At 38.9% G+C, this 22390-nt stretch overlaps 1 protein-coding gene across 9 annotated transcripts in view; it reads left to right on the forward strand.

Annotated features, from left to right (window-relative positions):
- MYO6 (myosin VI) overlaps nucleotides 1–22390 on the forward strand; it is a 162626-nt gene that overhangs the window by 54602 nt on the left and 85634 nt on the right. For all 9 annotated transcript variants that reach the window (XR_013534335.1, XR_013534336.1, XM_008994687.4 and 6 more), the window contains exons 2-4: nucleotides 10574–10737; nucleotides 15889–15958; nucleotides 21886–21959. Coding sequence is in view for 7 of the 9 variants with exons in the window: in XM_008994687.4 (XP_008992935.1) it covers nucleotides 10621–10737; nucleotides 15889–15958; nucleotides 21886–21959 (261 nt within the window). In the remaining 2 variants the exon portion in view is untranslated. The remainder of the gene's footprint in view (nucleotides 1–10573; nucleotides 10738–15888; nucleotides 15959–21885; nucleotides 21960–22390) is intronic.

Here is a 22390-nt window from a genome sequence, read left to right on the forward strand (position 1 = left end):
TAGGGGTTGTATTAGTCTGCTAGACGTGTAGACTGCTCAGGCTGCCATAACAAAATACCACACATACTTTTGTATTCTAACAACAGAAACTTACTTTTTCACAGTATTGGAACCTGGAAATCTGACATCATTGTGTCACTGTGATTGGGTTGTGATAAGAACACATTTCCTGGGTTGTAGATGGCTGCCTTTTCTCTGCATGTTCAGTGGCCTTTCCATGGTGCATATACTCGGAGACTCTCTGTTTCTCTCTCTTCCTCTTATTATATGGCCACTAATTCTACCTCATTAGAACCCTACTTTTCTGACCTCATTTAATCTTAATTACCTCCTAAAAGCCTTGTCTCCAAATACAGACACATTCATTGAAGGTTAAGGCTTAAACATGTGAATTTGTGGGGGAACAAAATTCAGTCCATAGCAGTATTTTCACTTCATATCAAGGGGTATGCAGTAGGGGAGAGCGACGGGCCTCAACTCTGAATATGGCAGAGACAGCTGGGGATTGTGAACCCAGAATATCTGAGACAGGTCTCAACCAATTTAGAAAGTATATTTTGCCAAGGTTAAGGATGCACCTGTGACACAGCCTCAGGAAGTTCTGAGGACATGTGCCCAAGGTGGTCAGGGCACAAGTTGGTTTTATACATTTTAGGTAGACATGAGACATCAATTAACATGTGTAAGATGCACATTGGTTTGGTCTGGAAAGGCGGGACCAACTCAAGGCAGGGGGAGGGTACTTCCAAGTCATAGGTAGATAAGAGACAAACTGTTGCCTTCTTTTGAGTCTCTGATTAGCCTTTCACAGAATACACGATTTACGTGTGAGGGGAGGGTAGAGAAAATAATCACGCCTTATTCTGGCTTAGTGAAACAGTATGGTAGAAGAAGCAATCAGGTATGCGTTTGTCTCACATGAGCCTCAGCAGGATGACTTTGAGTTCTGCCTGTCCTTTGTCCACAGGGAATTTCCTTGTGGGCAAATTGTGAGGGAAGTGTGTAGCATTTAAAATAAATCTTTGTAGCTGTCTTGTTTAGGAATAAAACGGGAGGCAGGTTGGCCTGATGTAGTCCCCAGCTTGACATTTTCCTTGACTTAGTGATTTTGGGGTCCGAGATTTTTTTTCCTTTCACAGGATTTACAGCCAAGGTACAGAGCGAGTGGATCAGTGAATGGAAAATTATTGATGGAGACATCAAGGGCATGGAAAGTCTTGCCAAACTGACTTAACAGAATTTTTGCTGAAGGCAAGTCAAGGACTTAGAGTGTTAATGGAAAAAGCAAACTGTAAAATATTTAAAGAGGTTTATTCTGAGCCAAGATGAGTGACAGTGGCCTACTGAACAGTCTCAAGAAGTCCTGAGAGAATGTGCCTGAGGTGGTTGGCTACAGTTTGGTTTTATACATTTTAGGAAGGCAGGAATTACAGGCAAAGACATAATCACTACATGGAAGGTGTGTATTGGTTCTATCTGAAAACTGGGAAATCTCAAAGGAGGGGATGGCAGGAGGGGGAGCTTATGGGTCATAGGTGGATTCAAAGATTTTTCTGATTGGCAGTTTAAAGTGTTAAGCTTTGTCTAAAGACTTGAAGTCAGTAGAAAGATATGCTTGAGTTAAGATAAGGGGGATGTCAGCTGGACCTGCTAGTTGAGGCTTGTAATCCCAGCACTTTGGGAGGCCAAGGCAGGTGGATCACTTGAGGTCAGGAGTTTGAGACCAGCGTGGCTAACATGGTGAAACCTTGTCTCTCCTGAAAAAAAAAAAAGAAAAAAAGAAAAAATTAGCTGGGCCTGGTGGCAGGTGTGTATAGTCCCAGCTACTCAGGATGCTGAGGCAGGAAAATTACTTGAACCTTGGAGGTGGAGGTTGCAGTGAGCCCAGATCGCCCCACTGCCCTCCAGCCTGGGTGACAGAGTGAGACTGTGTCTCAAAAACAAAAACAAACAAAAAAACCCCAAAAGATGCATAGATATTGAGGTTCTTGTTATGTAGAGAAGCTTCATAGGTAGCAGGCTACAGAGAGAATAGATGGTAAATGTCTCTTTTCAGACCATGAAAGGTGTCAGACTTAGTTAATCTCGCCTAGATCCTGGAAATGTCTGGCTGCATTAATTACTAGGAAATTCTCTACAGATGCAAGTTTCCCCCACAAAAGACAGCTTCTCAGGGCCATTTCAAAATATGTCAAAGAAATATATTTTGGGGTAAAATATTTTGATATCCTTCAGGGTCTGCTATCTGGCATGTGATGCTATACCAGAGTCAGGTTGAAATGTGTCTTAATGCTGCAAATAATCTGTTTTCTCAGTCTTACAATCTCTATCTTAGTGTTAATATTGGTCAGTTGTGCTTAAATTCCAGAAGGGAGGGGATATAATGAGGCATGTCTGACCTCCCTTCCTGTCTTGGCGGGGAATTCAGTTTTTGAAGTTCTTCTGGGTTTTCCCCCACCGTGTCCATGAGGAGTCCCCATTTGGTTGGTTAAGGGTTTAGGATTTTATTTTTGGTTTATGACATGAAAGGTGGGGGATTGGAACTGGATCAGATATCAAGAGTTGGGGGGTCTTTCTAAACAGACTTAGGATTCTTGCTAAAACTGGACTGTGCAGGCCTAGCAGAGATAGAACGGAGTTAAGGCCAAGGTTGAGGCCTAGTTGAGGAGAGGCCTCAGAGGAGCCTAATTAAAGTTTGTTGGTCAAGGAGAGAGTCTTGGCTAGGTGCAGTGGATTATTCCTGTAGACCTGGTTACTCAGAAGGCTGAGGTGGGAGGTTGCCTGGGCCCAGGAGTTCGAGGCTGCAGTGAGCTATGATTGTGCCATTGCACTCCAGCCTGGGCGAAAAAGTGAGACCCTGTCTCCTAAGCAGTTTTTGTTTGTGTGTTTGTATACTCATACTTGTTTCTGGTGTTTCTCATTCCAGAGTATTCTCCAGAGAATAACCTCTAGACTTCTCTTGGTGGAGATTGGGGGGCGCAGTTTGTCCATCGGTACGGAGTGTGTGTAGTTGGTGTTAGGAAATCTTTCTCGAACGACTTTCACCTAGTTTTCGTTATTTTAGATTTCTTTTCACTCTTGTTCTGGAACCTTGTGCTGAATTTGTTGTATGTTTTGAGGATTCTGAAGTGTCATTTGGGCTGGTTTTCATGTTTTCCGATTCATGCCTTGGAATTCGGCTCTCTTGTGGTTGCTGTTGGTTGCCTCTCAACCGTTTGCTTTCCAAATTAGAAATGCTTCTGTTGTCTCCTTTTTGCTTCTCTCCATCCTTGGGGGCTGATGTATTTTTAAAGAATCCCTGTACTGTAGATTTAGGGCTTTGAAGAAGGAGCAACATTAGATGTGTGTCTTTAAATTTGTTACCTTAACTGGGAAGTCATAGTAAACAGTTCAAAATAGGAAAGTAATTTGAGTAGTTTAATTTGCCATTCTTTTTTGGACTTTGAGGTTTTGCTTTGCTGTGATTTTTCTTTTCTTTTTTCACTGTCACAAATTTTACACACAGTGGTTTCAGATAATTTTTTCTAAATGATCCCTCATGTCTATTCTGTAATTTCTCTTTGCATTTAAAATTACCACAACTATTATCTTAAAACTGATGGGTGGCTTCAAACAAGGGTTATGGGGGAAAGGAAAAAGACAAGGGGGAGGGGTGTGACTAGTATCCATTGGGTGCCAGTAGAACAGTGATCTCGATTTTATGTCACTTAATCCTCACAGCAATTCTGAAAGGTAAGTGATATCCCACCATATGGATAAGGACAAAGATAAAAATCAAAGAGGTTAAATAACTTGCTTAAGAGCTTGTCAGAAAGTGGTGGAGCTGAGTTTCAAGCCTAGGTTTTTTTTTTTTTTTTTTTTCTCCCCAGAGACAGGTCTTACTCTATTTCCTAGGCTGCAGTGCAGTGGCACAATGATACCTTACTGCAACTTCGAACTCCTTGATTCAGGTGATCCTCCTGTCTCAGCCTCCTGAGTAGCTAGGACTATGGGGCTTTGCCATCATTCCTGGCTAGTTTTTAAAATTTTTTATATTTGTAGAGGCGGAGTCTTGCTGTGTTGTTCAGGCTGGTCTTGAACTCCTTGGATCCAGTGATCCTCTCACTTTGGCTTCTCAAAGTGCTTTTTTTTTAAAAAAATCAAATCAAATTTTTCTGTGTGTGTTGATACATAGTAGGTGTACATAGTATGGGGTACATGAGATGTTTTGATACAGACATACAGTGTGCCATAATTACAGTAGGGTAAATGAAGTATCCAACAGCTCAAGCATTTATTCTTTCTTTGTGCCACAAACAATCCAATTATACTATTTTAGTTATTTTTAAATGACAATAAGTTACTGTTGACTGTAGTCACCCTCTTGTGCTATCAAATACTAGATCTTATTCATTCTGTCTAACTGTAGTTTTATACCCATGAACCGTCCCTACTCATCTTCCCAGCCTCAGTTGTCATTCTGCTCTCTATCTTCATGAGTTCAGTTGTTTCAGGTTTTTTTTTTTTTTCTTTTTTTTAGCTTCTGCAGATATGTGAGAGCATGTGAGGTTTTCCTTTCTCTGCCGGGCTTGTTTCATTTATCATAATGACCTCCAGTTCCATCCATGTTGCTGTAAATGACAGGATCTTTTTCATGGCTGCATAATACTCCATTGTATGTATGTACCATGTTTTCTTTATCCATTCTTCTGTTCATGGACACTTGGGTTGCTTCCAGATCTTGGCTATTAAGAATAGTACTGCAGTAAAAATGGGAGTGCAGATATCTCTTCAATATTACTCTTTCTTCTCTCTTGAATGTATACCTAGTAATGGGATTGCTGGATCATATGGTCATTATATTTTTAGGTTTTTGAAGAACTTCCAGACTGTTCTCCATAGTGGTTGTGTTAAATGCTTTTATAATTACAGTTTTATAACATTCTGTTTACTTACTATTACCAGTGAGTTCTCTACCTTCAGATGATTTCTTGCTGTCCTTTTCTTTTGGATTGAAGAACTTTCTTTGACATTTCTTGTAGGACAGGTCTGGTGTTGATGAAATCCCTCAGTCGTTGTCTGTGAAAATATTTATTTTTCTCTTACGTTTGAGGGATATTTTGCCTGGATATACTATTCTAGGATAAAAGTTTTTCCCTCAGCACTTTAAATATGTCATGCTACTCTCTCCTTGTCTGTAAGGTTTTCACTAAGAAGTCTTTTGCCAAATGTATTAGAGCTCCTTTATACGTTACTTGTTTTCTTTTCTCTTGCTGCTTTTAGGATCTTTTCTTTATTCTTGACCATTGGGAGTTAGTGTTAAATGTCTCCAGGTAGTTTTATTTGGGTTAAATCTGTGTGTGTTCTAGGACCTTTTTATGCTTGGATATTAATATCTTTTCTTAGACTTGGGACATTCTCTGTTATTATCCTTTGAATAAATTCTCTACCTTGATCTCTTTCTCTACCTCTTCTTTAAGGCTAATAACTCTTAGATTTGACGTTTTGAGACTATTTTCTAGATCTTGTAGGCTTGCTTCATTCTTTTTTATTCTTTTTTCTTTTGTCTGCTATGACTGTGTATTTTCAAATAGGCTCTCTTCAAGCTCACTAATTCTTTCTTCCGCCTTATCAATTATGCTACGAGACTTCGATGCATTCTTCCTATATCAGTTACATCCAGAATTTCTGCTTGATTCTTTTTATTTCAGTCTCTTTGTTACATTTATCTGATAGGATTTAGAATTTCTTCTTTGTGTTATCTTGAATTTCGTTGAGTTTCCTCAGAACAGCTATTTTAAATTCTCTATCTGTAAAGTCACGTATCCCTGTCCCTGGGATTGGTCACTGCTGCCTAACTTAGTTCCTTTGGTGAGGTCATGTTTTTCTGGATGGTCTTGATTGTGGACATTTAACAGTGTCTGGGCATGGAAGAGTTAGGTATTTATTGTAGTCTTAGCAGCCTGGGTTTGTTTATATCCATCCTTCTTGGGAAGGCTTTCCAGGAATTGAAAGGAATTTGGGTGTTGTGATCAAAGTGTTTGGTGACTGCAGCCATAACTGCTTTAGGGGGCACCCCAAGCCCAGCAATGCTATGGTTCTTGCAGATTTGTAGGAGTATCACCTCGGGTAAGATCTGGGAGAATTCCCTGGATTATCAGGCAGAAACCTTTTTTCTTCTTTACTTTCCAAACAGGTGGAGTCTCTCTCTCTCTGTCTCTCTCGTCTGTCTGTTTGTGTCTGTCTCTCTCTCTCTCTGTTTCTCGTATGTCTGTTTGTCTCTCTCTCTCTCTCTCTCTCTCTCTCTCTCTCTCTCTCTCTCTCCTCCCTCTTTCCCTCCCTGCCCTGAGCTGCCTGGAGCTGGGGGAAGGGTGACAAAAGCACCTCTGTGGCCACCACTACTGTGACTCTGCTGGGTCAGACCTGTAACCAGAACAGCACTGGGTCTTGTATAAGGTGCGTGGTAGCCACTGCCTGGTGACCACCTGTGTTCACTCGAGGACCAAGGGCTCTACAGTCAGCAGGTTGCAAATCTAGGGAGGCTTGTGTCCTTCCCTTCAGGGGAGCAAATTATCCCTGGTCCCAGACAGGTCCAGAGATGCCATTTGGTAGCCAGGGCCTGGAGTCAAGAACCTTAGAAATCTACCTGCCGCTGTGTTCTGGAGCTCAGCTGGCACCCAAGCCACAGACAAAGTTCTTCCCATTCTTTCTTCTCTTTCCTCAAGCGAAGAGTCTCTATGGCCACCACCATCCCAGGCCCATGGTAAGTACTGCCTGGCTTCTGCCAATGTTCACTCAAGGCTCAAGAGCTCTTCAGTCAGTTTGTGGTGGATGCTGTCAGCCCTGAGTCTTTCCTTTTAGAACAGTGGGCTCCCCTCTGGCCCAGGGCATATCCAGAAATGTCATCCAAGAGTCAAAGCCTGGGATCAGGGACCCAAGGAGACTGCTGGGTTCTCTGACCCACTCTGGCTGAGCTGTTACCTATGCTGCAAGACAAAGTCCCTCTTACTTTTCCCTTCCCTTTCCTCAGTCAGAGGCAATCTCTCCCCATGGCCACCACAGCTGGGAATGTGCTGGGTCACACCTGAAGCCAGCCTAGCTCTCAGTCTCATCCTTGACCCATGGTGAGTATTTCCTGACTACCAGTGCTGATTATTCAGGCCCCAAGGGCTCTTTAGTTAGCAGGTGATGAATTCTGCTGGGACTGTGTTCTTCCCTTCAAATCAGTGACTTATCTTCTGCTTAGGGTGTGTTTAGAAATGCCCAGGAGCTAGAGCCTGGAATGGGGGCCTCAGGACCTGCCCTATACTCTATTCTACTATGACTTGCAAGACAAAGTCCTCTTTACCTTTCCCTCTTATTCTCTCAAGAGGAGGGAAGGAGTCTCTAACCTAGCGGTGAGCTGCACTCAGTTGTGGGAGAGATGGCACAGATACTCCCTTGACTGCTCAGCTGGTGTCTCACTAGGTCCCTAAGCCCACTGCCCAGAAAATGGCATCCCATGTAAACATGCCAATAGGTAGCAGCCTCTTAGGTTTCTTTAGGACTCCATAGCAATTTAGCCTGCTGTGGGGCCTGCTGAGATGAACTATTTGCCTCTGGCTAGGGCTTCCCTAAATGCTTTGTTTGTGAGCTCTCCCTCCTGCAAACCTGTAGATTCTCTCCCCAGACCACATTGCTGCTTCCAGGGGATGGGGAGAGAAAGAGAGAGCAGGGTGCTGAGAGTTGAAGACTGTCTTTGCTACTCTCTCTAGTGCCTCTTTCTTTGATGTAATGTTAAAACCAGGCACTGTGATTGCTCACCTGACTTTTAGTTCTTATGAAGATGCTTTTTGTGTGTGTGGACGTTTGTTCAGTATGGTGTTCCTGACAGGGAATGATTGCTGAAGGCTTCTATTAAGCCATCTTGCTCTGTCTCCTTACCCTAAAGTGTTGATTACAAGGGTGAGCCACTGTGCCTGGTTGAGCGTAGGATTTGAAGATATTTCAGGCTGACAGTGGCTCATGCCAGTAATCCCAGCACTTTGTGTAGTTGAGGCAGGTTGATTGCCTGAGCCCAGGAGTTCGAGACCTGCCTGGGCAACACAGTGAAACCCCGTATATACAATAAATAAAAATTATCTCAGCGTGGTTGCATGCACCTGTAGTCCCAGCTACTTGGGAGGCTGAGATAGGAGAATGTCTTGAGCATGGGAGGTCAAGGTTGCAGTGGGCCATGATTGTATCACCATACTACTGTACTATAGCCTGGGTGATAGAGTGAGACCCAGGCCCCCCCCCCCAAAAAAAAAGGAAAGATATTTCAACTCTTCTAAGTCTGCCACCTGTTTTTACTCTTTCCAAACTGTGTGAATAATTCATTCATTTACTAGTGAATATTGAGTTGCTTACTGTGTGCTGGGCCTTAGAGACACAGAGAGGAATAGTGCAAGTCCTGATGAAACAGAAATGAAATGATTAGATTTACCTTTTGGTAGGATTACTAGTGATATGTGTGGAGTGGCATGAGTAGAAGCAGGGAGCTGAGTTAACCCCAGAAGTCCTGGTAAAAGATGATATTCACCTGAACTAGGACGGCAGAGGAGACGCAGAGAAGGAGGTGGATTTGTGATGCCTCCTGGATGTAAAGCTGACAACATTAAGGAAGTGATATGAATTTGGAAGGAGCTAAGGGGATTGGGGTTGATTCCAGGTTTAATTGGAATGAGTGTTGTTAGTGCCTTTACTGAGATAAGGGAAAGCAAGCTGGAATGTTAGACCACAGCAATAATAACATCATAATTGTGTTACACCTATTAGATACATTCATGAAGAGATGTCCAGTAGACAAGTAAAATCTGGGAACTCAATGGAGGTTTGGGCTAGAGCAACAGATTTGAGCATCACTCTCATATAAATGGTATTTAAAGCCGTGGGACTAGATATGATTAGGGAAAAAGTATAGATGTCTGCGTGGTAATGTAAGCCTGAGGTAGTGATATTGATTCACTTCTGTGGAGACATTTCATCTAATTTGTCAGCTTGGAATTATAAACCTGATAATATTTCTGAATAGGGAAAGCAACTCACTTTGTAGCCACTGCATAGATGACATTAAAACCACAAGCAAGTTGTAAACATGCCAACGGTTAGCAGCTTTTTGACTGAACTGTATGCCAAATGTCCTTGACCTTTATGAAACTACACCTGAGAGCATCCACTTGAAGATCCCAGGTCTGCAAATGCCACACAAAAAGAGGATTATGGCACATGAATCAACTTTTCTTTTTAAATATAGATAAGTAGTGAAAAAGTATAAGTTCCTGTGAAGATGCTGAGACTACAACATCTGGGATCATTCACTAGCTGCTCCACTGTTACACATCAGTCTCATAGCATCCAAGCTCATTAAAACAAAATATTTTGCATATCATGGATTGTTTTGGCTACTCCTAATAGATAGAATCATAAATGTTAAATCTCAGAATGCTAAGTATGAAAGAAACTATACAGGAATAATTGAAAAATTAGGTTAGAATCACAATAGGCAAAAACTGGAAACAGTTCAAATGTCCATCAACAGGGCAATAGGTGAACCATTGTGGTATAGTCATTCAGTGAACTAGTACACACAACAAGGTTAAATATGTTGAAAGCAAAAACATTTTGTTGAATGAAGGAAGCCAGACATGCAAAGAATATATACTGTATGATCTCACTTATATGAAGTTCAAGAATAGGAGAAACAGTAGGGATGCCGATGGGGATGGTTATTGACCAAAAGGAGTCATGAGACAACTATTGTTTTATTTTAGAAACAGGGTCTCGTTCTGTCACCCGGACTGGATTGCAATGATCCAGTTGTAGCTTGCTGTAGCCTCAAGCTTTCCTCCTGCCTCTGCCTCCCAAAGTGTTGGCATTCCAGGTGTGAGCCACCACTCATGACCTTGGTTGGAGTGTTTCATAAATGGCTATATCCATTTGTCCATATTCATCAACTTGTATACTTAGATTTGTACGTTTCACTGTATGTCAGTTTTACCTCAGTGAAAAATAAGAAAAAAAGCAAAAGTAGCATGCTGAGTAGTTCTGTGGGGCTGAGCTTAGGGAGCACATTACTGCATTCTCAGAGAGCGAGGGAAAGTTTCCCGGAGATAATAATCTCTCTTTTTATCCTTTTCGTTCCACAGTTACTTTTTTCAACTCTTAGCTGTCTCCACACAATAATATCTATTCCTATGACTGTTTAATTTATTGTGCAAATGCAGAATACTTTAGCAAAACGGAGTGCTGTTATAAATTACACTCAACAGGTAAAAACTATGATCGTTTGCTTCTGTTCTAGTCAGAGGATTGTACTCGACTGCAGTCATACCTGAAGGAAGGCAGTAGTAGAGCAGGTGTACCTGAAGGTGGAACAACCTCTTCTTGGCCTCATCTAAAAGTAGATGAAGGGGCAGAGATCAGCAAGATGCAAGGGAAGAGGTGGGAATGTGGTGTGGCAGGTGTAGATACGTATGTTAGTTGCAATTTGCATTTGAATTTTTGAAAAGATATGTTATTTTAAGTACATTTTGAAAATGATCATGTTGCTTTACTTGTTCCTTTGAAACAGGTGACAGTGGATAGTGGAAACAGGAGATAGTGGATCCTCCTTCAAAAATGGAGGATGGAAAGCCCGTTTGGGCGCCACACCCTACAGATGGATTTCAGATGGGCAACATTGTGGATATTGGCCCCGACAGCTTAACAATTGAACCCTTGAATCAGAAAGGCAAGGTGAGTTTCTAAGAAAGATGTTGAAATATGATTTCTTTCAAAAATAGATGTGTTTTGTTTTTTTTTTCCCACAAAAGACAGGTCTGTCTTCTTTATGAAGCAGATATCTGGTAAGTGAGTCTGTTTTCTCCTGATTTATTTGATTAAATCAGAAGTATGTGCCATAGGGAAAAAATGGTATCCTGTGTTAAAATCAGATGGAAATTTAGTTAGCCTTTCATTATTTGTTTTTTCACATCTGTTTGATCGTCCAGTTCCTAGTGAGCCTTTCATACTTAAGAACTAGCTATATGATAAAATATAAACAAAAATGACATTTGTATTCCTTGTGCCACATTACTAAAGTTATTCATGTATCTGTGACCGACCTGTCACAAAGTAAAAATATGGAAAGTAAATGGGGTTATCAGATTTTACTTTTTTTTGCCTTAGCTTCTATTAACTTGTAGTCTTTTTTTTAAAAAAGCTTTTTGTTCACTTAAACTTACTGCTGTCTGTCATTTTTGTGATAATTTTTAAAACACAAAAGTATGCTTTAATTCTGTACACATGGTATTTATTTCTTTTAATGTTTAGACATACGCTAGACAGTATTACAAAATGAAAGTGTGAGGGAAAAGTGACTAGGGGTTGTGACTAGTTTACAGAGAAGGCATTGTCGTAAATACCTCTTTCAGTCTTCATGGAGACTGGTATAGTCTGCTTTTGGGGAACTTCACTCCATTCTCAGAGAGTGAGGGAAAGTTTCTCAGAGGAAATAATTTCTTTTTATCCTTTTGATTCCAGAATTGATTTATTTTTCAACTCTCAGCTGTCTTCACACAGTAATATCTATTCCTATGATAGATGTTCACAATTTTTGTTTAACGAGTATGCCTGTTAAACAGTTCTTCTGACTAAATTAAATTTGTAGATGTCATTTCTGTTTACTTTATACTGAAAATGTTCATGAATAATTTATATTCTACGATACATGGTTAACTAATGCCATATAACTACCATCCTTCTGGGAACCTTAGAAAAACAAGGTGGATCTCTCATGAGGTCTTTTCACAGAGAAAACTATTCTGTTACTGTAAACAACCCAGGAACTGAAATGAATAATGTATAATGTGCCATGTTAGAGGAGGCCAATTAAAGATACCCTCAGGACAAGAAAGACAAAGTGTTTTTGGTTTTTCCTCATATTAACAGGTACCTGTTTGTACTTACAATTCAGTACATATTTAAAAAAAAAAACAAGCTTGATTACATATTTGAAGGCTTTTGATTTTTGTTTAATATATTTTATAAGCACAGTAAATCAAAAGACCAAAATGAAATTGAGAGTATATTTCCTAGGTTTATGTATGTAGGTGTTATATATATTTTGCTGGAGCCATAGATGATGAAACAATTCAGTTCAATTATAGAAGAAACTTGATTTAATCCTATTTCATATTTTAAAATGCTTTAAACTCTGCCTTATTAATATTAATCAGGTACATATATAGATCCAATAAAAACAATTTACATTAGGGAGGGATATAAATTTCATGGATCCATAGTTAATTTTGTGAACTAAAGTATAAGTTTTTTCCACAAAAGTTTTTTGAGGATTAACAAGTTCTCAGAGATGACTTTTAATCTTAATTTCCCCCCCTACTTTCTGACAGGGTCTTAATAAACATACTGCCATAATAACCAGGCAGTTAACAAGATCCTTAAGAGAAGCAATCTTTTGCTTAAATAATTCATGGCCTAGAGATCATCAGCCTCAAAATATTATCAAGGAATTAAGTACACAACATGGTGGACTGGTCGTGCACACGTTTGTGCAGTGTGTACACAGTGGAATTGTAGATGAGGGAGAGAGGAATATGTCTTGATGACAGCAATGGCTTTTCAAGGTTTTTGTTTGTGACCCATTGTAAGAAACAGATTTCACATTGCAGTAGGTATGTTTATTATGTGTGTGGGTGAATCTATAAGACATAAATTTTACATTTTAGCAACTGTGTGTAGTGCTTGTATGTGTTTACTTACAAAGGAAACAATTGGTTAAAAGAAACATCCTATGCCTTCTGATATTTTCTAACGTCTTTTATTCTTTTAAAAATGCTGTTTTAGGCCAGGTGCAGTGGCTCACACCTATAATCGTAGAACTTGGCGAGTCTGAGGAGGGAGGGTTGCTTGAGCTCAGGAATTCAAAACTAGCCTGGGCAACATACTGAGACCTCGTCTCTACAAAAAATTTAAAAACTTAGCTGGGCATGACGGTGTATGCCTGTCTTAGCTACTTGGGTGGCTGAAGTGGGAGTATCACTTAAGCCAGCAGGTCAAGGCTGGAGTGAGCCGTGATTGTGCCACTGCACTCTAGCCTGGGTGAGAGTGAGATCCTGTCTCAAAAAAAAGAAAGAAAGCTATTTTAATCTACTAAATTGGTTTCATATTCTGTATTTGCAGCAGTGGCAAGAAGCCACTCTGAAGCCTCATAGGCTGAAGCCCTAAATTTATGGCATAGAAGGGTCTGCATTTTCTTTTTCCTGTCTGCTTTGTCAGCCTTACGTTTTGTCAACCAAGCTTCATACTCTTACCATATATTTATTCTTGTATGCTTGTTTCTCCTTCTCTTCCATAAGTAGTGAGTCCTCACCATGCCCCAGGTGATGTTAGATGCTATGTGCTTTCTGTCATTGCTCACAGTGTTCTTGCCTGGAGTGCCACTCTCCCTCTCCATACCTTTTTTTTTTTTTGAGACGGAGTTTTGCTCTTGTTGACCAGGATGGAGTGCAGTGGTGTGATCTTGGCTCACTGCAACCTCTACCTCCTGGGTTCAAGCGATTCTCATTCTCCTGCTTCAGCCTCCTGAGAAGCTGGGATTACAGGCGCCTGCCACCACATTCAGCTAATTTTTTGTATTTTTAGTAGAGATGGGTTCATCATATTGGACAGGCTGGTCTCAAACTCCTGACCTCAGGTGATCCACCTGCTTTGGCCTCCCAAAGTGCAGGGATTACAGGCGTGAGCCACTGCACCTGGCCAATCTCCATACCCTTTTGCTTAGAAAAGAACTTACTTTTCCTTTAAGACTCTGATTGATGTCACCTTGTTTATGAAGTTTTTCTACAGACACCCAGTCATACCTCCTCCCATTCAGTAGAATTGACTGTTGAGAAATTTTTCCTTTGAGGAGGGGTATAAATTCTTAGCTCTCCTTTAATTTTCATTGGAAAAATTGTTTACTTTGTTTCCCCCTCCCTGCTAGACTGTATTATTATCTTCTCAGATGCTGGGGCTGTTTTATTCTGTCATTGGAGCTTTATGCTCTGTATTTGATTTGTGGTAGATGTTTAATGTTGAGTGATCAATATTTGCTTTGTTACATGATCATCTGTTGATAGCAGAAAAAAGCCTTCTCCCTCTAAGAGAAAACAATTAATGAAACATTTTCTCTTTAAGGAGAGAGGAACATGGGGCTGGTGATAATTTAAGGAATAAAGAAGGAGAGAGAGAAAACATCTTTCAGGACTCCTTACTGGCCTTCTAACCTGCTCTTAATTTTCTGATTACAGCAATTCTTTGTCATTGGCATCCCCTCATCCCACTCGCCTCTCTTCTAACTTCCTGGAAGCTTTTTAATTTGACATGGCTCCTGCCAGGCTAGAGCTAAACCCTGAAGTCTGGGGAACCTATACCCCTTTTGCCATGGCTGTGAAAATTGGGCACACATACTTATGACATTAGCAGTTATTACTGAATGCATTTTCCTATAGAATCATTATTACAAATTGTGGATTGTTTTATATGACCCTTAATATACGTAATATACATTATGGGTTAATTTTGCTTTTGTGTCCTCTCCTACAAACTTTTCCACATTTATAACATTAAAAACATGTGTACTGGGTTCCAAATAAATGAACTTCCAGAGTTTTTATAGTGTAACAATTTTCAACATTGGCTGTGACTTAGAATCGAGGTAATCCCAGCAGCCTGGATTTTATTCTTCATAGTTGGCTTTACACACACACACACACACACACACACACATCCTATAAATATTATTTTAAAATAATTGAACCATTTTTCCTTGCAATTTTCTTTGATACAATTAGAAACTTCAACCACAGAGTAACTGTAATTGCTTGAGAAGTACTGTATAAATTTATGAATAACTGTGAGAATGGCATGGATTAAAGTTTAATTCTCTTTGGATGTAATTTGAGATCATTTGTTCTCTCTTACGAAATGTTACCTTAATTCTGCAGTGTCTACTATAGCATTTAAGTGATAAATATAAGTTTATGCATGGATGCTTGTAATTTTATAGATGAAATATTTTGGGATACTTTTTGTATTTCTGACAGATTTTAGTATAGGAGTTTGTGTCAAATACATTTGTACAGGAGTTTGTGTCAAATGTATTTTACTCAAACAGTAGTTATTAATATAACCCTTTGGTTATATCAGATTCAATGTTACTTTTTACTTTTTTTTGTATGAGATGGAGTTTTACTCTTGTCATCCAGGCTAGAGTATAATGGCATATACTTGGCTCTCTGCAACCTCCACCTCGTGGGCTCAAGTGATTCTCCTGACTCAGCCTCCTGAGTAGCTGGGATTATAGACGCCCACCATCATGCCTGGCTAATTTTTGTATTTTTAGTAGAGGCAGAGTTTCACCAAGTTGGCCAGGCTAATCTCAAACTCCTGACCTCAGGTGATCCACCCGCCTCAGCTTCGCAAAGTGCTGGCATTACAGACGAGAGCCACTGCACCCAGCCACTTTTTCCTTTTTTAAAACATTAAAATTGTTATATGTTTACACATTAACATTTTATTTTTAAAAATTGTTCAATAGCATATGTTTGTAAATTTAATATTACTATACCTATTTTTTTTATCCTTCTCTAGGTGTTACAGCCTAGGATACTTACTTACTGATTGTTATTGTTGATTTCATGTCCACAATAATGGTAGATAATATTTTTGAGTAAAGTTGTTATTCTGTTTTGGGGTTAATGACTTGTTAAATAGTAGGATCTGTATTATATTTTAATAAAGAGCATATTGTTTCCACTATTACAGTGTATGTAACCAATTAAGCCCTTCTATTGTTCTTACTATTTATAAGCCTTGAGTTCAGTGAGTGTTTGTTTTGTTTGTTAGACATTTTTGGCTCTCATAAACCAAGTGTTTCCTGCAGAAGAGGACAGTAAAAAAGATGTGGAAGATAACTGTAAGTACCAAATTAAAAATGAATTCTCAGCACAGAAAAGGAAACTTCTTTTAAAGAAATAAATTAGTGGTTATATTACTGATACACTAGACTGGTTCAGAAAAAAATCTAGTCTTTTGACTCGAATGTGCATATGAATGAAGGAACTCGAGTCTTACATTTATTATTGTCTCACATTTGCATTTTGGTGAAAGGATCTCAAATATTCTTTTGGTGTTATTTGAGTTGTATAAATGTGGGGAATGGTAATAATTTACTGTGAGGCTTGAACCAAAGATCTCTTGTTAACAGTTTTGAAAGTTATTAAATCTTATCTAGAGTCAGGTGGTTTTTATAGTAGTACATGTGGTTCAATAATTTGGAAGTGGAGTCAGTAGGAGTCATTTAACATCACTGTTTGAAGCAAACACACATATAAAAAATTTTATATAATTACTAATTGAAAAATTAATTTCAGAACGATATTAAAACACAGTATTAATTTGATTTTAATATCTTAACATGTTTGATGAAAAAAGCCTTTCTCTGTGGAACAGGCCACTGTTTATTCTTACATTTTTAAGATTAAGCGGTAATCATTTCATATTGGGGGCAGCAGTATTACAGTTATGTACACTTGTCATGGATTTCATTAAAGATATCCGATGCTAACAACTCCCCATTTAAGAAAAAAAGGTAGGCCAGGTGCAGTGGCTCAGGTGTGTAATCCCAGCACTTTGGGAGGTGGATCACCTGAGGTCGGGAGTTTGAGACCAGCCTGATCAACATGGAGAAACCCTATCTGTACAAAAAAATACAAAATTAGCCAGGCATGGTGGCGCACGCCTGTAATCCCAGTTACTTGGGAGGCTGAGGCAGGAGAATCACTTAAACCCAGGAGGCGGAGGTTTTGGTGAGCCAAAATTGTGTCATTGCACTCCAGCCTGGGCAACAAGAGGGAAACTCTGTCTCAAAAAAAAAAAAAAAAGAAAAGAAAAGAAAAAGAGGTAGTGTTAACAATTATGTACAGTTGTCATGAATTTTATTAAAGGTATCTGAAACTAAAAACACTTCATTTGACAAAAAAGATAAGAGAAAGGAATAGATTTGTTATTATTGATTTTCTCTGGAATTCACATTTGAGTAAGCCTATGAAACCCCCATATGTAGAATGGGGGCAGCATAGTATGGTGGGAATACTGGGAGAGCCATGAACTGTAACTGTAGAGTCAGGCAAGCCTATATTCTGATTCTGGCTATGTTAGGAGAAGGCTGTGTGCTCCTGGGCAGTTTATCTCTCTTCGAAATTCTCATCTGTAGAATGGAAGTAATGTGTGTGTTGTATGATTAGAGATGATATACTTAATGTGCTTGGCACAGTGTCTGATGACTCTTAACAAATGGTAGCTGCTTTTGTTAGGTGCAAGAGGTTGAGGAAAAAAATGTAGAATTCCCTTCCTTTCCAAAATTGCTGGAGAGTTTGTCTGATTAGATAATACATTTTTTGAATAGCAATCAGAATAAAATAATAGGGAATGGGGCTATACCATATCTAAAATAGAAAATTCTTCTCTGTTAAAACTCATTAGGATATGGAGAACTAGGAATCAGTCCTTTTGGTATATTAAATTGTCTGTCGCTAAATATAACACATGGTTTTGAATTGTTTTTAATCCAGTTCTTAAAATGTTCTCTCTCCGTTTAGTTTGTCTTGCTCTACTTGTCTAACTTTTAAGTTTTTGCAGCCTCAGTATCTGCTGCCTCTTGCAGGTGTTTTCCTTGGTGATGCCAGATGGCAGCAATGTCAATGTGTGAATGTTAACTATTCTCATAAGATAGTAGCCCACCCCTACTGGAGTTCCTTTTCTGAAACCACATTATTAACACAGCTTTGATTGTTGAGTTTAGAATGTAGGGTTTCCAGCTGAAGTGGTTCTAGCACTTAGCACTTTCATCTGAGGCATGCCACCATACCACTGTCCTCTGCCAAATGACACACTGTAACAACACAAAACTATAGTGGTAGCTTTGTGTTATGCACTTGGGCGCGCGCACACACACTCATACTCACCCAGGGTCTCAAATGCATATTTCTAAAAATGCTTTTTTCTTCTTTATATTATAGTTATAATGTGATGATTAAATGATTGATGCCTGTAGAGAGTTTCTGAAGTATGCGATAGAGGTTGTGTTGAAAGAGGCATGTGAAGTCTTTTTTTTTTTTTTTTTAAATGAAGAAGATGGGGATGACGATGAGGATGTTTCATTCCCACCTCTCTATGTGTTGTCTTTTGATAGTGCCCTAACAATGTAGCAACATTTATTATCTACTTTTAGGTCTAAGTCTCCCTCCCTCCCTCCCTCCCTTCCCCCACTCCTTCCTTCCTTGTTTTCTTTCTTTCCTTCCTTCTCTTTCCTCCTCCCCTCCGCTCCACTCCCCTCCCCTCCCCTCCCTCTGTTGCCCAGGCTGGAGTGCAGAGGTGCTATCTTAGCTTACTGCAACCTCTGCCTCCCAGATTCAAATGACTCTCCTGCCTCAGTCACCTCACTGCTTTCTAATGCCACTTAGGGCAGAATAAAAAGAGAGTAAGAAGTGGGCCCAAAACCTAAAAGGCAATAAAATATATATTTAAAAAAAAAAAAAAAAAGGAAGTAGGTGGAGCCTCCTAACGGTTGAATGGCAGCTTTTCTTTGAATTGAGGAAGGATTTAGAGAGGGTTAGGCAGCAGAGATATTAATATATCTGGTTTGGGTATGAGACCACCTACCTTTCTATATCCCTCATCTTCTTCCATCCTTATCCCCCTAGAGCCTGGTCTACATGTTCCTCTTTCTTTACCTATAGCACTCTGCTGAACCACTCCCCCATCTCTGTCACTTTCCTCTGAAATAACTGGTTGTATGGTGTTGCCACTGTTTTCCTCTGAGTAAAAACTCCTAATCCTATAGTACACTTCCGCTGTGAATGCTGATCACATAAGCCTATACTGACATGGGAATTACTGCTTGCTTCCTCTCTTTACTCCTTCCATACTCACCACCTGTCTTTTCAGGATGTCTGTTTATTAAGCCAAATAAATCCCCAACTGATTAAATGTCTGCTAATGACAATAAGAATTTGGACAGGAGGGTATTCCTCTGAAATTATACCACACAGCTCATTCCATTTTCAAGAAATCACGGAAAAAGAGAGAGGGAGAGGAAAATATTTGCAACCCTTGTTTGGCCAGAATGTGCTAAGTCTCAACTGCCTATAGCTCCCTAAAAGTATGTCCTAGGGAGGTTCACAAGGGTCTCACAATTAGCTTCCTGCTCCACCATGTAATTCCTTCCTCTTTTCCTTTCCTAGTACCCAGTCCTAGGATTACTTGGTTTGGCTATTTACATGCGACTCTTTATGTAAATTGTTTACCTTTTATGCCTAATTATTAACAGATTTAACTATACTCAAAAGAATATTAAAATTTTGAAACAATTTAACATAAGACATATATAACAAAATATCTGAATAAACAATTTGTTTCTTTATAAACACAGTTTTAATAAATAAATAGAACAAACATATAAAAGTTTCTAAAGAAGATTAGGTAAGACTTCATTATTATAATTAGGTTTCTGACTAATATGAGCATTTAAGATCCTGCTTAATCATTATAGCTCTAGTTCACTAAAATAAAAAAGGAACCCACAAACAACTTCAATACACAAGTGTATCAATTCTAAATTTATGTTGTAGAAGTCATTCCATTACTGAAAAAGTTCTTTCCAATTTTATGTATTTATTTATTTTGAAACAGTTTCATTCTTGTCACCCAGGTTGGAGTGTAGTGGCCTGATCTTGGCTCACTGCAATCTCTGCCTCCCAGGTTCAAGAGAGTCTCCTGAGTAGCTGGGATTAAAGGTGCCCACCACCACGCTCAACTAATTTTTGTATTTTTAGTAGAGACAGCATTTTAACATGTTGGCCAGGCTGGTCTCAAACTCCTGACCTCAGGTTATCCACCCAACTCAGCTTCCCAAAGTGTTGGGATTACAAGAGTGAGCCACTGCGCCTGGCCTCTTTCCAATTTTATACTCTGTTATTCTCAACATCTAATAGACAATAATTTATGAAGAACATTATGTGCCATAAAAGTCATACTAGCTCAAAATCAGCAGGGGAAAATGCTATTATTTTCCTTTTAATTACTGACTTCACATCCCTCATTTTCCTATTCTTGTGGCAATACCCAACAGTCAAGTAAAAAGGCAAAATTAACCTACTAATCTCTTCATATAAAACCTTCACTTAGAAAACTCAGAGCTGTGGGCTGCAAAAACACAAAGCAAAAAGCAGTGAGGTGAAAATGAACTGCTGCATTAAATGAGCACAGATGCATGGGCAGTCTGTGGAGGTTGTTATAGCAAGAGGCTCTCGTTTGAAAGCATTGGTTAGGTGTTGAATAGTACGTTAGACATACATGCAGTGTAGGCACCTTTGCAATTTTGGTGAGGGATCAAAGAGCTGAATCAGGCAGCATCTTGCCACAAGGATCTGATTTAGTAGACAAAACCAGATATGTAAAATTATCATAATAACTGGCAGTGTGTGTTAAGACCGTAAAGAAAGTGCAAAGAAGATAGTAGTTCTAGTGGTGGTGGTGAGAATGGCGAAGTGCCATTTGTGAGGTAATTTTTGTACAGACCTTAAAGGATAGGTAGATTTTTGACACCTAGAAATGTAGAGGATATTCTACATGGAAGCTGATAGATGACTGATATCTGCATTTAATAAATAGTTCAGTCTGCCTGTAAGTTAGTATTAAAGTGAATTGTGGAAAATTGTATGAAAAAGTCATGAATAGGTTTATTAAGAGCCCTCATCAGACTTGAATATGGATGTTGATAGAGACCCAGTGATGATTTCATGGGGAGAGAGATTTGATGGGGGCTCTACTTTAGTTAATGTGCTGAGATTAGCAGATGTGTCTGAATTAGGAGAGGGGCTGAGGCAATAGGTAAATAAGAGGCTACTGTGATCAGCAAAGAGGTAATGAGAACTAAACTGTTATTGGAGTGGTAGAAATGGAAAGAAAGGAGATACACTGAGAGATTCAGATTATGCTTTGAGTACCTGCCATGAGTCAGCAATATGCTAAACTTTGTTACATGGCATAAAGACTTGGAAATTGGTTTAGAATAAGGAGGGAGAGAGAAGATGATTTTAGTGTTGACCAAGGTTTACAGTTTGAGCAACTGAGAAAATAGTGGTGCTAATAACAGAAACAAATTGGTTGAGAAGAGGAGTGATTTTTGTCTACTCCAGCATGGGATAGAAATGGAGTTCAGGAGATGGAAGGATTTGGAGAGTAGCTTGGGAGTCAACTCTGACACCTCAGGAGAGCAGATGTCAGAGAAACAAGATTTATTTGTTCAAACTCTCCTTTAATTAGCTTCATATTCTTGGTTAAGACATACATAATTTCTCCAGGATTCTTATTTTATTATATCAGTTGTGAGGGACTCGCTGAATGATTTGATGGTCTGTTCCCATTCTAAAATTTTATCTTTGTGTTTTATCTCTGAAATTCTGAACATCAGATTGGATTAGTGTCATCACTTTGTTGCATCAGAAGTATATTAAAATCAGAGCTATCTATTGTACTCTTTTTCCCTCTTGAATTTTATTTTTTAATCAACCTTGATTAACAAGTACTCACTTCGTACTCACTAGGTTTACTTCTTTAGTTGAAAATTCATTACTTAAAAATATCACTTAACACACATGTAAACTGGATAGCTTTTAAATCAGCTTCTAGGGTTTGCATCAGCCAGGGTTTTAAAAGATGGAATTAGATGTAACCTAACAGTTAAATTTTAAGATAAGTCAAAGTGATTCAGATTACAATAGTATTATTATTTTATTTTGTTTTCTTCAACTCTAATGATACATACATTTTATGTCTTAGGTTCACTAATGTATTTAAATGAAGCCACACTGCTCCATAATATCAAAGTTCGATATAGTAAAGACAGAATTTATGTAAGTATTTTACCTATGGTGTAAATTGTTGTGGAGATAATTATTTCATGTGGTACTCTTTGATTTTATCAGGCTTAAAATTTTCTGACAGAAAATCATGCTTGATCTGAACCTCTTGAATAGAGTGTGAGCTTAGTGAGGCCAAGGATTTTTTTTTAATTTACAACTCGAATTCCAGGGGTTAAAACGTTCATGGTACATAGGCACTTAATCAGTATTTGTGGAATGAAATAATGAATCCAGAGTGTCATTTAATATCTTTTAGATTTAAAAATATCCAGTTTGAGTATTTTTAAAAACTCTATAATTGTTTTTTGTTTTGATTTTTTTACTTTTGGTATGTCTGTAATTATGTTTGATTCAGTTTCCACATTGTTCGGAAGACAATTTAAGGAATTGAATATATATTGAAATTACTCAGAATATATATT

The sequence above is a fragment of the Callithrix jacchus genome, chromosome 4 (genome assembly GCF_049354715.1).
Source record: "Callithrix jacchus isolate 240 chromosome 4, calJac240_pri, whole genome shotgun sequence".
Classification (NCBI taxonomy): Eukaryota; Metazoa; Chordata; class Mammalia; order Primates; family Cebidae; genus Callithrix; species Callithrix jacchus.